Here is a 15,369-nt window from a genome sequence, read left to right on the forward strand (position 1 = left end):
ATCCGGTCGAGGCCGACACACATGTTGTTCTTTATAAAACTCTTTATAATACTCCACCTCTTTCGACCTTACCAACTCCCTCCCCCTCTATACTTTTCCCATTTCCCATTGACTAGCACTCTATTAATAAAATTGGTCCTACTTCTCACGTTAGCCACCTTATGGAAGAATCTTGTGTTATTATACCATTCTTTTAAACATTTTATTTCAATTTTTGTTTCTAACACATTTCTTCCATGAAAGAAATCTTTTAAAATTCTTTCCTCCGATTTGCTCTCCCCGCATTTTCTTCCAAATGGAGGTTTTAGATTTCTTCATTCTTATCTCCCCAAGGATTGCCTTATAATTGCTTTGACCGACACCCTTTTTCTCTTTTCACCCAGCCCTCTAGTGTTCCATGACATGATATTTAACAATATTTAACTCGATTTAACTCGCTTACCTTTTCCTTATTTTCAGATAACTTATACCAAACTTCATGCCTCCTTGACCAACCTCTCTTCACCACTACCACGGGAAGTAAAGATTACAAGTCCCTCTAATTTCTAATCTACAATCATTTGGAATTATTTTTGGGTCCGCTTGGTACGCTACAAAACATTTGCATTTGCAAATGATTTGCACTGAAAATGTTTTGCAATGAATGATTTACCATTCCTTAGTAATCATAGGCAAATCACTTGCGAATATATATATATATAGGGAGCGGTTCGGCAGCCCTAAAGTTTGCCAAGTTTTGTGCCAAACATTTTTTGTAAATCACTTTTGATGGAGTTAGAAGTTTTGGAATAGGCTGGTTTTTTGTGAGGATGATCTCTACGATGAAGAGATCATCCTCACAAAAAATCAGCTCATTTTGAAACTTCTAACCCTAGTTTACAAGTTGAATAATCGTGGACCGTCCAATTTTTGTAAATCACTTTTGATGGGGTTAGAAGTTTTGGAATAGGCTGATTTTTGGTGAGGATGATCTCCTCATCATAGAGATCATCCTCACAAAAAATCAGCTCATTCCAAAGCTTCTAACCCATATTTTGAAAAATGTTTGGCACCAACTTGGCAAACTTTAGGGCTGCTGAACCGTCCCCATATATATATATATATATATATATATATATATATATATATATATATATATTGTAATTGGTTGAACTTTGCAATAAAAATTTTCAATGTGATTTTGCAAATTATTTGTGGTACTTTTTGTTCCGCAAATAATTTACCAAAATTTCTTAAGAATTTCAGAAAATTATTTTCATTTGCAAATGATTTGCAGCATACCAAGCAGGGCTTTGGTTGCAGATATACCAAAACCGCAAAGATTGCAACACAACTCTAGCAAGAAAAGCAATATCAGAAATAACAGGGTTCGAAGATCTTTCAAGAAACACTGCTCACGACCGAAAACACACAAGTTTATATCGAACCATATCATATTTGTTCTCTACACTGTTAAAAAGAGCATATAGATAAAGCCGGTATCACACTTTGCTATATAACAGACTCATATTGAAAGAGAACCAGGAGCTTTGCTTACACACGTGCACACATATTGAGATAAAGACCTTGAAAAGAAAACGTAGGGTTCCATCCAAACTGAATTCAACTAAGCACCCTTTTTACTGTTCCATGGCTTAAACACGGCGACAATTATGATGGCCACAATTACGAGAAGGATAATGATGGCTATGCACATCCATTTCCTGGAGTTTTTTTGCAACTTCTTTGCTTTTTGGAGAGCAGTATTCCCTGTTTGCACGTGATCGACTGCACTTGAAACCTGAGAAATGAAAAAAAAAAATTTAGAAAATGAATCGCAGGTCCAATATTAATTGTAATTAGTAGGTCATACAGAGATTCCTTTGGTAAACCAAATCGGCAGAGTGGCAGACAGGTGCTTTGACCATATTAGGTATTAGTAATCAAACAAGGTTGCTCAATACCTGTGATTCTATGTTGTCCAGCATGTCTCCTTGTGCTTCCACCAAAACTGCCATGTCCAGGAATATCTACAACCAAGAATAAGATCTAAGATGTTGAAACAGAAAATTAAGATTTAGAACATGCATCCATTAGAAGAAAGTCTTAGTCAAATCTTGAGTATATCTTCAGCAAAATTAGACACAAAATAGGGATCATGGTGCCTCTTTTACATATGGAGAAGAATGCATACTTGTAAAATTCTTTGAATACTTGCAAACAATTTTACAAGAAAAGAATTGTAGATTAAACAATAAGCCTAAGTTCTGCACTTCTTCGGAATCTACAACACCTAGTGAAAAATAAGCCTCAAATGTCCCCCGCTAGATCGGAAGGCCTCGAGCTCATGATAGAATTATAAGACCATCAACATTAATCTTTTGAGCCCCTCAGTTCTTTACATATCCTTACGGGAACTTATTGTCTTATTCTTTGCATATACACATTCATAAGTATCTTGATAAACAGCTTATGTAAGATGAGAATAAAAAAGTAGAGCTTTACAAAGATTGGAATTTTCCATTCTTAACAAACAGCTGAATCTACATTCCAAATCTCAATGCTTTTAGGTTTGAAGAAGCCAAATATTCTTTCATTCAATCAGAGTCTGAACAAGTCACGATGACTAAGTAGTTCCAATTTTTACTTGTCTGTTTGAGGAAATGACAAAATACCTGCTGCAACTCAAGAAGCTTCTTCTCTAATTCTTTAACTGCATCATGACGTTCTTGGATTTCTGCCAGGGTGTCCATTACCTGCACAGAAATATTTTTCAAAATCAGAAAAAGACCTATCAGGATATAGGAGTGACTATTCATATGTGCTCCTGGTCTGATCCTTTGGTTGTGAAACCTGGGATCGAAAACCCTTACCTACCCAAAAGAAGAAAGAAAGAAAAAATCGATGCTAACAAAGATGACTCCATTAAACTGGAAAAGGTCAAGGGAGAGTGTAAAGGACAAACTTGGCCTCGGCCTTGTTCCTGAATTGCTTTTTGGAATATTTGCTCACTATCTCCAGTCTCTATTAATCGGTCGATTGTCTGTACAGAATCAAAAAACCATAAAAAAAAGTTAGGAATCTAGACATGTTAAAAGCCCATAAAATATTTCAATGGGGGAAGGGGTTGGGGGCACTCTCACCTCTTCATCAGCTCTTGTACCCATTACTTATCGTTACAGATGACAACAAAAGGTCAAACCAGTAAGCTCTATAATGATGGAAAATCTAATGCTTCAAATTACTAAAATTACACTCATTATGTTATATATACAGGAAGGGATTACTTACCAGTGAAAACCCTTCTCTCAACAACCTCCCGATACTCTTGATGGATGGTTTCTCTTAGAGTCTGCCATATTACAAGCATCGTAAAAATGGGATATTAGAAGGAAAAAAAAAAAGGAATGCTGGTCTCAGGTATGTATACATACCTGAAATTCAGACATCTTATCTTTCAACTTCTTTTTCAATGCACTGCAGTCAAATGTAAGGGCTAAGTGAGATTTCAGTGACTTGTACACTTCTCAGGTAAGGTTTGCAACATAAGCATGACATGAAGGTGTCTAAAATGGTAATCTTGGAAGTCCAGGCACATCATTCTCAAAGCCTTGTCCCAGATTTGGGGCTGGCTAAACAAATCCTGTTTGTCCATTCCATTCTGTCCAGAGCCACGTCTTCTGTTATTGAAAGTGTTCATATATAGTTTCACTATCTTCATTCTCATTCTTTTGTTTTTGATGACCACGTGTATGTCTTCATAAATAAAATCAAGTTGGAAGTTTGGAGGAAAACAAACAATAAATAAATGAGAGCTTCTATTGCCACACCAACTTTTACTAATGCCAACCCTATGTGAGCAAAATCTTTGGTGATTTACATATGAAATGGGGCGGCGTTAGCAAAAGTTGCTGTGGCAATAGAATCTCTCTAAATAAATAGAAGAAACATTTTGTGGAATACTAGTGTGGCATTAGTCATACTAGCATGAAGTACATGCAGTTTCAGCAGCACCAATATGGATCCCAGTCAAGGGACCCATTTAAGAGATCTACTGGACTGAAATTAGCCTGACAAGACAATCTTACCCAAATGGAAATTCATCTTTCTTATTGTATGGTAACAAAATGGAACATGGAAAATCTTGTTTTTTGGTGATTAAGATACAAGTGCTTCTAGGAGAGATCATCTAGGTGAAGCCCATTACAAGATGGACAGGTCCACTTGAAAGATGAGTTTGAAAATATATTTTTTTTCCCTTCAAATGGAGCCTCACTGTAGATTGGTGCTAGAAGAAGTAGATAGCAAAGTAGTAGAGTAAATTACACAGTTCTTGCTGTTCTGGTGCGGTCTACACCTGTTCCTTCCTCACATCCAGGCTTTTTTCTATTGCTTAAGTTCTGGAGAAAGAGAAAACATAAAAGGTCACAAGAGAACTCTCAAGGGCCACACAAATAACTGGGAAGGAGAAAGAATTTGTATTACATCTCTGTCAAGTTGTTCAATTTTTGATTTTACTGAGAGAGCAATTTTCCCCACTTCATCTACATCTTTCTCCATACGTTGTTTGATTGCTGCAAGCAATGATAGAAAAATCAGTCTTGCCTACTGAGTTGAAAACCACACAACTATATATGAAAACAGATGGAATGCCTACTAAAACTGAAGAGCCACAAAGAGAATGTGTATATGTGTGTATACATTCCAAGCAATGATAGAAATCAGTTCCGCCAACTGAGTTGGAAACTTTACAACTTTAGATGAAAACAGATGGAATGCCTACTAGAACTGAAAAGCTACAGAGAATGTGGATATGTGTATGCATACAACATGTAGACACAATATAGATGAATAAATAGAGAGATGGTAAAAGGCACTCTACTCAAGAAGAGTACTGTATATTTTATTCTTGATGGGAATGCAAAACACAAACCACCACCTATGTAACTTAGACATCTACATTGGCGTAAGAAATGGATAAGAGGTGTCAAACAAGGCAAACTCAATAATAAGCCAATACTAGACATTATATTCTTGCATAACTATTACTTTATAAAGGCATAATATAGAGACCGAGCCTCATTGATAAATAAAAAAGCAATGAAAATCTATCTTAGTACAAGTTGCATATTATTATCGAGTTGGTCTATACTTACCTCTTGATCTTACTCCCTAGTTGTACTCTTGCTTATGGGATCCATATGGATGCATTTTGGAAGATCTAAAGTACAATGAACTTTTCATACCTAGGAGACCATCTTAAAAAAAAAAAAAAAAAAAAGTCCATTGTGATATTATTAACGCCATGAAAAGTTAAATTGAAGTTGAAAAATGTTGACTGTTCATTTAAACTGTTGTATTAGTTGAACTCTTTTATATGTTAGAATGAACTGATTTTTATGTAGGAATTATAGGCCACTCCCCCTTATCTTGAATGGTTGTCTGGCTTTAATGAAAAGCACATGGTCCAAGGATCAAGGCATGGAGTGGTGAAGAGGAAGAAAAACCCAAAAAAATATAGGAATTATAGGCAGACTTTACCATATAATAGTAATACTAAGAGACAAGAAAGGGAAAAAAGATACTTTAAGATATTAACCAGCTTGCTAAGTTTGTTAGTCTCTGAGTGTTGACACCACAGCCTGGGTTCAAAACCCTCCTTCACCCACTAATCTGGCTTGACCAGCCAAAAAAAAAACAGGAAGGGAAAAAAGAGAGAACTTAAGTGCTTTCTTTTCCTATTGACATTCAAGTGCTTTTTTATTTCTTCTAATGACCGTCACTATGTAGATGATTCAGAACACTGATTGTCAATGTTACGTGGAATGTATTGGAAATATGTCTTTTTTTTTTACTTTTTCTAGCTTTCTATTCTTCTCTATGTAAGGTCATTTATGTCCATTCACCTTGATTATTATAAATACCTTGCAAAGCTCTCATTGAGACTTGACAATTATTCTTCTACAATTCTTCTTGTTATTAGAACCTAGAGGATCAATCGTTTGCTCCCCCTTGGTGTTTCTCGTTCAATTTTTGAGTCCCTTGGAGTTTTACCCTCGCCACCTCCCTCTCTTCTGTCTTCTCTTCTCCTCTCATCACCCCCTTTAGACCTTGAGACCAAACCCTAGCAAGCAGCCTTCATTGGAGGGTCTCCCTTTTGAGGGTTCTTTCTTTTTTATTTTTGACCCCAATCACACAATGCGATAAGGGAGTTCTTGTGCGAATAGTTCCCTTCTATGGGGTTGCACTGCTGTTGGGTTATCTTTTTTTGTGCAATTAGGTCCATGCAGCTGGCTGTACTGTTCTGCGATTAGGGATTTGTTGCTGTTGGCTGCCTCTGCGATAAGGGGCTGTGTTGCTGGCTTTGACAGCAGGGTATATGATTGCTGCTGGCTATTTTTTTCTACTGCGATAGTGTGTGTGGCTGCTGGCTGCAGTGTTGCTAGGTTGCGACTGACTTGGCTCTTATGAATGGGCTGCGATTGGGCTACAGGTTGCTGCGATAGTGTGTGTGTGTACTGACTTAGCTGTTATGCCTAGGCTGCAATAGTGTTTGTGGTTGCTGGCTGCAGTTTTACTGATTTGCGATAGGGTGTGGCCGCTGGCTGCTGTTTGTCCTAACTGTTTTTGCGATAGGGCTGGTGATCGATAGAGTTGTTTTCTGCCCCTTTGATGATCGCACATTGTATTTAGGGTTGCGAGAGACCTCCCTTCAAGCCAAATACTACTATTTCTGATTTTAGTCTGCTGTGATATAGGATTGACCCTACTGTTTTTCGAGTTTTGTATGGGCTGTTTATGTTGTTTTCTGGGTCATTGAGTTGTTCTTTACCCCTTTGCTTCTCACACATTGGGTTTGGGTTAGCAAGAGATCTCCCTTCAAGCCAAATCTTCAGCTATATGATTTGCTCTTCGACTTTCTAGAAGTCTTCCACTATTCCTTTTTATTTGAGTTCAAGTTTTTTGCCTCAATTTCTTCCTTTTCTCCAGATTTGCAATAATCTCTTGGTTCTCGCACCCTAAGTGTATGTCGATTTGATCCTACACAATTTTCCTCTCAAATTATAGTCTTCTTACATTTGATTATTGGTCTCCTTTTTTTAGCCATTTGTTGTTGAGCATTATGACATGGCATCAATCTTGGTCTCAATTCGTGAGACTCTATTTAGAAGTATAAAGGCAAATCTAGATGGCTTTTAGGTACTGTTAATACTTTTCATGGCCGAGGGGGCCATAGCTGTAGTCGAAGGAGTAGTCTTATTTGCAGTCATTGTGGGAAGACAAGCCATGAGAAGGTCTGATGCTTTCCGCTCTCCTTCATTGAGGTATTTTGCTCCCCATGCTACCATTGTGGATTCCTCACTTGTTCCCACCACTGTCTCTCCTGGCATTGTTCATTTACAACAGTTTCATACCCAGATTACCTCTATTGTTTGTGATCAGATCCATCCTTACACTCGCTTATCTTCAATGTGGTCTCAGTTACCACACCTCTAGGTATATCTTCTACATTTTATGTTACCTAATCTGATCTAGCTCCCCTGACATGGGTTATTGATTTTGGTGCCTTTGATCACATGACCGGTGAGTGTAACCATTTTACTTTATTAATTTTTCCTGATACTCATAAGGAGGTTCGCCTTCCTGATGGATCCCTTACACCTATACACAACAAGAGTACCATCTCTTTATCATCTGGTATTTGTCTACTCTATGCTCTATGTTCTTCACCTGTTTCTTAATCTTTTGCCTGTCTGTGAGTAGTATTATCAAATATCTAAATTGCTCAGTGACTTGTTTTCCTACTCACTGTACTTTTCAAGACTTGACTTCGATAAAGATTTTTGACAAGAGGTATGAGAGGGATGGACTGTACCTATTTGGATCTCCACATACTACTACTTCGACCTTTGTACTACCCTCCTTTGGGAGTTATACCTTTTATTCTTAATCTTTAGATTTGTGGTATGCTCGCTTAAGATATGTTAGTTTTCAGCACTTATGTTTTTTATTTCCTGCTTTCAAAAATTCTTATAGTAGGCATAAGTTTCAGTACTTTGTGTGTGAGCTTTCCAAACATACATGTATTTCATATATCTCTTGCATGCATCGGTTATGTTTAATTTAGTTCATTCTGATGTATGGAAGGCTTTCTCTTGTTATTGTTTTTATTGGTCATTGGTATTATTTTAAATTTATAGATGACTATTCTCGTTGTACTTGTTGAGTTTATTTGATGCGATATTGGTCTGCAGTGCTTTTTATTTTTGTTAACTTTCATATCCAGTACAACATTACTATTAAAACCCTTCGGTCTGATAATGGAGGTGAATATATTTCTGATGGGATTTGCTCTCATCTTCATGAGCATTGCTCCACCAATTGACATATCCCTACACTTTTGAGTAGAACAGGGTGGTAGAACGCAATAACTGCCACCTTATGAACATTGTTGGCTCTCTTCTTCGAGGAATACATGTTCCTAAATTATATTGGGACATGGTGATCCTCACTACGAATTTTCTTTTTAACTGTGGTCCGAGTCGCACCTTAGGGGACAGGTGCCTCTTCATGTTCTTCGTCCTAATAACATCTTCTTTTTTATTACACTTTGGGTGCACTTGCTTTATTTAGGACCACACATCTCAATCGCACGAAATTAGATGACAAAACCATTCAATGTGTTTTCTTGGGCTACTAATTTATGTCAAAGGGGTATCTGTGTTATGATCTTGTTTCTCATCATATCATATGTTCTATGGATGTCGCTTTTTTTTATTTTAAATGTTCCTTATTTTCGTGCCACGTCTTCTTTGTATGACTATTTTTCTTTGCAAGACTCTTCTTTTGTTCCTTCCCTTATAGTGCTGTCTTCTTCGGCTTTCTTCCATCTTTGCTAACGCTTCAGGTTTACTCTCGTCGCCCTCACCCCTCTCTAACCTTGCCAACCTCTTCCTTGGACTTATATATATTCTCTCCTACCCCTGTTCTTATCCCTTCTGTTTTTGACTCTCAATTACCTATTTCACTTTGCAAAGGTAAGTGTGGCTGTGTTACTGATTATCTTATTGTCCAATTTGTTTCCTATCAGGGACTCTCTCATTCTTATCAGACTTACCTTGCTGTCATTGCTTCTATTTAAGTTTCTGAGTCTATTTTAGAGGTTTTATGAGATCCTCAGTGGACTGCAGTCATGGCTGCTGAGATGGGTACTTTGCAGAAGAATCATACCTGAGAGCTTATTCTCCTTCCCTCTGGGGAGTGGGTTGTTGGATGTAAATGGATTTTCACTGTCAAGTATCTCGCAGATAGTACTGTTAAACGATATAAAGCCCGCCTAGTTGCCAAGGGATTTACACAAAATCTAGAAAAGAATTTTGGTACTACATTTGTTCTTGTAGCTAAACTTTCTATTGTTCGATTCCTTATTTCTTTAACTGCATGTCACTTATAGCCACTTCACCAACTCAATGTGAAAAATGTCTTTTTGAATGGTGATTTGACTGAGATTATCTATATGAATCCCTCTTGGATTTCGTCTTCAGAGGAAGTATTCTGGTAAGGTATGTTACCTTCTCAAATCTCTGTATGGCCTGAAGCAGTCTCTGTGAGCTTGGTTTCAATGCTTTTTTAAGTCAGTTTATTTATGAAATTTTCTAGATATTACTCAAATCATACATGCTTTGTTTGTCGAAAATTGGATGGTTGTTGCATTATTGTTCTAATTTATGTGGATGATATTATCTTGATTGGAGATGATGCCAATTGATTGACGGGGTAAAGATGATATTGAATTGTGTTTTTGAGGTTAAAGACTTGGATCTTCTTAAGTACTTCTTGGGAATAGAAGTGACCCGCTCTCGTTGTAGTATTTCGATATCTCAGCGCAATTACACATTGGATCTTCTTTACGATACTGGTATGCTTGATTATCGTCTCCATGTCGAATTTGACAATTAATTATTTGATCATTCTTTTTATCAGAGACTCCTAGGCTATCTGATTTATCTAATACTAGACCATATTTGACTTGTGTGATTAGCGTGGTCAGTTAGTTCATGCATGCTCTGTGCACTTCTCATCTTGATGTTATTTATCGTATTCTCTGCTACTTGAAGTCGCGTCTAGGTCTTGGACTTTTCTACTCATCTAATGCTCAACCTCACTTGTTCTGCTTCGCTAACACTGATTATGCTAGCTCTATTATGGATAGAAATTCTATCTCTGATTTTTGTGCCTTTCGTGGTGGTAACCTGATCTCGTGAAAAAGTATGAAACAAAGTGTAATTTTCCGTTCTTTTGCTGAAGTTGAATATCGAACTATAGCCCTTGGCAGATGTGAGCTTATTTAGCTTCGATCTTTACTGATGGAGATGGGATTTCTTATTTTTAATTTCTCTATATTGTTTGTGACAACAAGTCTATTATCATGCTTGCTTCTGATTCTGTCATTTACAAGAGAACGAAGTATATAAAGGTTGATGTTCACTTTCTTAGGGAGAAAGTTCGATCTGGTACCCTTCAAACAATATTTGTATCTTCTTCAGATCAGTTTGCCGACATGCTTATGAAGTTTATTGGTCATTCTGTCACTAACTCTCATCTTGTCAAGCAATGTTTAGTTGATATATTTGCACCAGCTTGAGAGGGAGTATTGGAAATATGTTTTTATTATATCTTTATTTTACTTTTTCTAATTTTCTATTCTTTTCTATGTAAGGGTATTTATGTCCATTCACTTTGATTATTACAAATACCTTGACAAGCTCTCATTGAGACTTGACAATTATATTTTGACAATTCTTTTGAATGCATGGTCGTCACTCCAAGATTGTTAGGTACCTTATGTATGCGATACACTTGAAAAATGATGTTAGTTGGGCAAGTTTGACCACCAAATTGAAAGAGTTCATGGGTAACATCAAAAGTCGATGAACAACGATAATTGAGTGTTAGGCCATTGCTTGTATGGCCAATCCAAGCAATGGCCTAACACTTGGACAGACTGGTTTGAATTCCAGGTGTAACACATTTTGGCATCCACATTAAGAAGAGAGCATTCTCTATTCTTCATAAATAGAGTACTTCTCTTTGGGTGTGTACTAATCTATTTATGCATGCATTCATGTACATTAATTATATATGCATCAGCTTACCCTTCATGGAAGCAGCCTTGGTTACAGACTTTGACTCCTCATTTGCATCCTGCAGAAATCATTCGCAAGTAAATGGTATGAGAAACACATTAGCCTGATATTCCAAGCCCTTAATGCAAATCTTGGTACCAGAGACATCTTTGCCAGAAAGTGCAACCCAAATTCAATAATCAAGCGTACTAAAAAACAAAATTTGGAATTTAAATATCATACAGATTGATTAGAAGTGTCCTTTGAATATCATATGGGGTAATTAAAAGTGGTAAAGAAGACAACAATATGAGAACTATTCAAACCACAAATGATCATATCATCTCAAGTTTTATTAGCATGTTTTCAAATTCACACTCGGTTAGATCAAATGACAAATTAAGCAAGGTGACGATGCAAGACAGCAGAGAATACTAACATTAAGGGTTTTGGGGATAATAACTTTCTAGCTAGGGATACAGAATCAACACCAACGGCATAAGAATGAAGCTACATCAAGATCCTGATGTATTGGGCCACTGGTGGTAGTTTCAGAAATTCAGCAGTCATGTTAATCGATGATCAGAACAAATGATGTAGTTCACATCATGAAACCTTCGATCTTTCTGTTTCCATAACTCAGTTCGATGTGCAATACAAGCTTTAACTTATGCTTTGTCTCTCGAATTGGGATGGAAATCTCTTTTTTCCAATAAATGATTAAGAAGATAAAGGAAAAATTGATTTAGAAACAAAAAGAACAATAATGTGCCCTAAATATTGACAACAACTAGCATGGAAACCTTCATAAGACAAGGAAGAATGAAAAGAAGAGAAAATCAATACCTGTAGCTTTTTGAGTAGTTTACTTTTCTTGTCTATTTGCTTTTCAATCTCTCCAATCTAGCAAAAAAACAGAGGCAAGAAAACCACTCAACAATTTCAAATAATAAAACATAACATTAAATTCTCATATATGCATAACAATATTGCAAACGGACTTAGTGACAACTGCTACTCTTCACGTTCAGCATAAAAATGAGTTAGTAAGTAAAATAATCCATAGCCACCTGTTTGAAAAAGTTCTCTAAGCCCAGGTCTCTGGAATTCATTGGAGCATTCATTCCTAATTCAATGTCTCCACCCCTTGAAGGTTGACCTCGAGGGATCTCAAAGGAATCCTGACAAACACCACCAACATTAAAAACAACTTTCCTGCCAATATGTAAAACAAATGAAAAAAGTGGAAAAGTCCCAAGACTATCAATTGAACATAACGTTAACAAGGAATAAGCTATTGTTTTTCACACACAATGAATGCCCAGAACTCGATACATTAACGAAATAGCACGGTATCATGTAAGAGTTCATTGAAGCCAGGCTTTTAAAATCATAAACAAGATTTTGACTTTCCTTAACCGAAATTCCCACGAAGAAATAAAAGTTGACAACAATGAACTCGGAAGCCAGTAGAAAAATGAAAAACCTGTCTAATCAATAAATAACCACGTTTCACAATTCCAAGAGAATATACTCCAAAAAATTTCTTGCATACATTTTGGTTCATGAGAGTATCCAAGTTTAAAGTGCTAAGGAACTTTGTATCTTCTAATCATCCCTTAAGGGAGAATAAACCAATCTTCTAACTTTAGAACATGGAAGTAGAGTCGAGGATTGCTATTGGAAGATAGATCAGCCATGTACTGTTTGTGAAATAACAAGGATATTTGTGTACACGTAATAACAGTCGGTGTTCTAATGATTAATTATCTAGGTGGAGTTATTTTGGAAGAAATATTAGAAATAAAAAATCAAAGAAAGAATAACTCTTATAATTTGCATTCCAATTTTCTTATAGCAGATTATAATTTTCCAACGAAATCTTTACCACTTCTATAGGAAATTTTGTCATCCAGTGCTCCAGGAGTCAGAAAATCAGAACTAAATGAAAAAATTTCACTGTAAGAGAAGAAAATTTATAAATTATTACAGTTGGTAAATGAAAGGTACTTTTCACACAAAATATAGGATTCAAGTTGATACAATGTCCGATACAAGTCCATATAGCACGGGATTACATAATCTTAGTGTTTCCGATTTTATTTTTCTTTCCTGTTCTTCTCATTCTCCAAATTCTTCACAGCTTCCTATTATTCCAATAATCTATGAACTTAAAAGATTACACACAAGGACCGACAGGCACATTAAATTGATTATCTAGCAATCTAACATCTCTCTAACACATATCGCGCTCAAATTCAAATTAATCTCCCAACCAGTACGGATTCAAAAACACGAAAAATAAAGCAAAATCTATAAAACGAAAAGAAGAAAGAACTGAATTTCGCGAAATTTAAATACGATCTGCTAGACTGCTACAATATCTACCGATATCATAAATGTTAGATCAAAATCAGCTTCGAAATCCAAAATCCAGAAGAACACAACAGAAAAAAAGGATTTATAAAGAGAGAAAGTACCGTTAAAAGATCGTTCATCTTTGCGGGAGAAATCCGATGTCGATAGAAGTTTGTACACCAAGATCTACGATCAAGATCTACGCAAAGAGAGCTCAAAAAATCGATCTGGAAAAGAAATCGTTGTAAATTTCGAACTGGCTTGTAGAACAAAACCACGTCTAGGGTTTTGAGTGAGAGAAAGTGAGAAAACGAAAGATAATGAAGGTGGTTTTCACCTTTTTTGAATGCTAACGGATCGTTGAGAGAGAGAAGTTCAAAACTGCTGCTGCTTTCACTTAAAAGACGAAATTTGGGAACATTTTTTTTTTTAAAACTATTTTATCACTATGAAATGACTGTATTACCCTACGGTTAATGACAAATTTGAACTCTAAAAGACGAAATTGCCGAGATTATGATTGCTAGGGGGAGGGAGAGAGACTATCTGATGCAAGGGCAATTTAGATATAACATTAAATATGGTGGTTGTAAAATGAGTTGTGCATGACAGAAGTGCGTTTTTTTGCCCTTCTACCTATTATTCCTTATCATTCCTTAAGAAAATTCTCCCCTTCAATATTAAGAAGAGTCATAATAATATGACTCGCAAGATGGCATACTTAATCGACTCCCTAATGCTAACAAATTCGGGAATCATAGATCTATATGCCTTAGGATACACAACTCCTTAGGGATACATTTTTTTTAATGGGAAAATACAATCATGTATCCTAAGGCAAACAAATCTACAGTTCTAAACTTGTCATATAGGAAATCAATTGAGTATGCCACCTGGTGTGTCATATTATTATGATTCTATTAAGAACAAGGGGTTTTGTTAACAAGTGCCCTAAAGATACACTTTAAAGTACATTCAATACGCCTCAAAATTTGTTTTTTTTTTTCAACAAAAAATATTCTTTGAATATCTTTTTTACCAAAAATACTCTTAAGTGCTTAATCCAAGGTATATTTATTGCACTTTGATGCCTGCCCTAAGAGCACACATTAACAAAACCTAAGAACGAGATAGGATTTTGTGAAGTGGAAAGTAATGAATTCTAGAAAAATCAAGAATTTTATGTTAAAGGCCAAATATGTTAAAAATAAGTTGTCTTGTGATGTGATGGTTTTTATGGTCCTACAATCCTAAGATATGCACCTCTTGAGCAAGTTTCCTTCTAAGAAGAGTCTTAACGCCATTGACTGAGAGGCCTTTTGAAATCTTGAAGCACATAAAGGGCGACCCTAGCTTCGTGCCACCGCCCTCAAATTATCGAGGGAGGCCAGGAAAGTCTTATCATGAATATCATAAGGTAGAAGATCATCCGACCAACGATTGCTAGAGGTTGAAGCATGTTATTCAGGACATGACAGATTAGGAAAAGCTCAGGCGATATGTAGTGGTAGCAACAAAGGAGCCTAGGAGACAAGACCCCTTATCTCCGCCTCTAAGGAGACCACTAGTATAGGAGTACAGAGATTAGAGGGTCATTAACACCATCGTCAGGGAGTTTAGGTTGATTAGGATCATTTGGGTCTTGCATTGGACTAAGGTCAGGAAGTCACAACATGAGAGAGAGGTCCACCAAATCTTAGAGAAGGCAGTTGTGGCACGAGTATCTGAAATAGTTTGGAAGAATAAGGCAACAATATTCACTCAAAAGGACTTGAAAGGGATGAAAAGTCCGCACAATGACACCCTAGTCATTACATTGGTGGTGGATCTAAAAAGAATTCTTATCGAAGTTGGAAGTGCGATAGACATTCTCTTTTTCTCATCAATCGAAGGGATGAGGGTGCTT

General features: G+C 36.4%; 1 protein-coding gene across 1 annotated transcript; it reads right to left on the reverse strand.

Moving 5' to 3' along the window:
• Positions 1 to 1,394: 1,394 nt before the first annotated feature.
• Positions 1,395 to 13,860, reverse strand: LOC147400227 (syntaxin-132-like). Its single transcript, XM_086445847.1, has 13 exons — positions 13,586 to 13,860; positions 12,176 to 12,286; positions 11,952 to 12,008; positions 11,136 to 11,184; positions 4,465 to 4,553; positions 4,306 to 4,379; positions 3,414 to 3,456; positions 3,271 to 3,331; positions 3,123 to 3,148; positions 2,945 to 3,022; positions 2,655 to 2,735; positions 1,944 to 2,009; positions 1,395 to 1,780 (listed from the first exon to the last, which is right to left on the reverse strand). Exons 1-13 carry the CDS (start codon positions 13,601 to 13,603, stop codon positions 1,607 to 1,609), a joined length of 927 nt encoding a protein of 308 aa, XP_086301973.1. The 5' UTR covers positions 13,604 to 13,860; the 3' UTR covers positions 1,395 to 1,606.
• Positions 13,861 to 15,369: the final 1,509 nt, after the last annotated feature.

Source organism: Akebia trifoliata, chromosome 6, assembly GCF_017979445.1.
Source record: "Akebia trifoliata isolate Shusen 1 chromosome 6, ASM1797944v1, whole genome shotgun sequence".
Classification (NCBI taxonomy): domain Eukaryota; kingdom Viridiplantae; phylum Streptophyta; class Magnoliopsida; order Ranunculales; family Lardizabalaceae; genus Akebia; species Akebia trifoliata.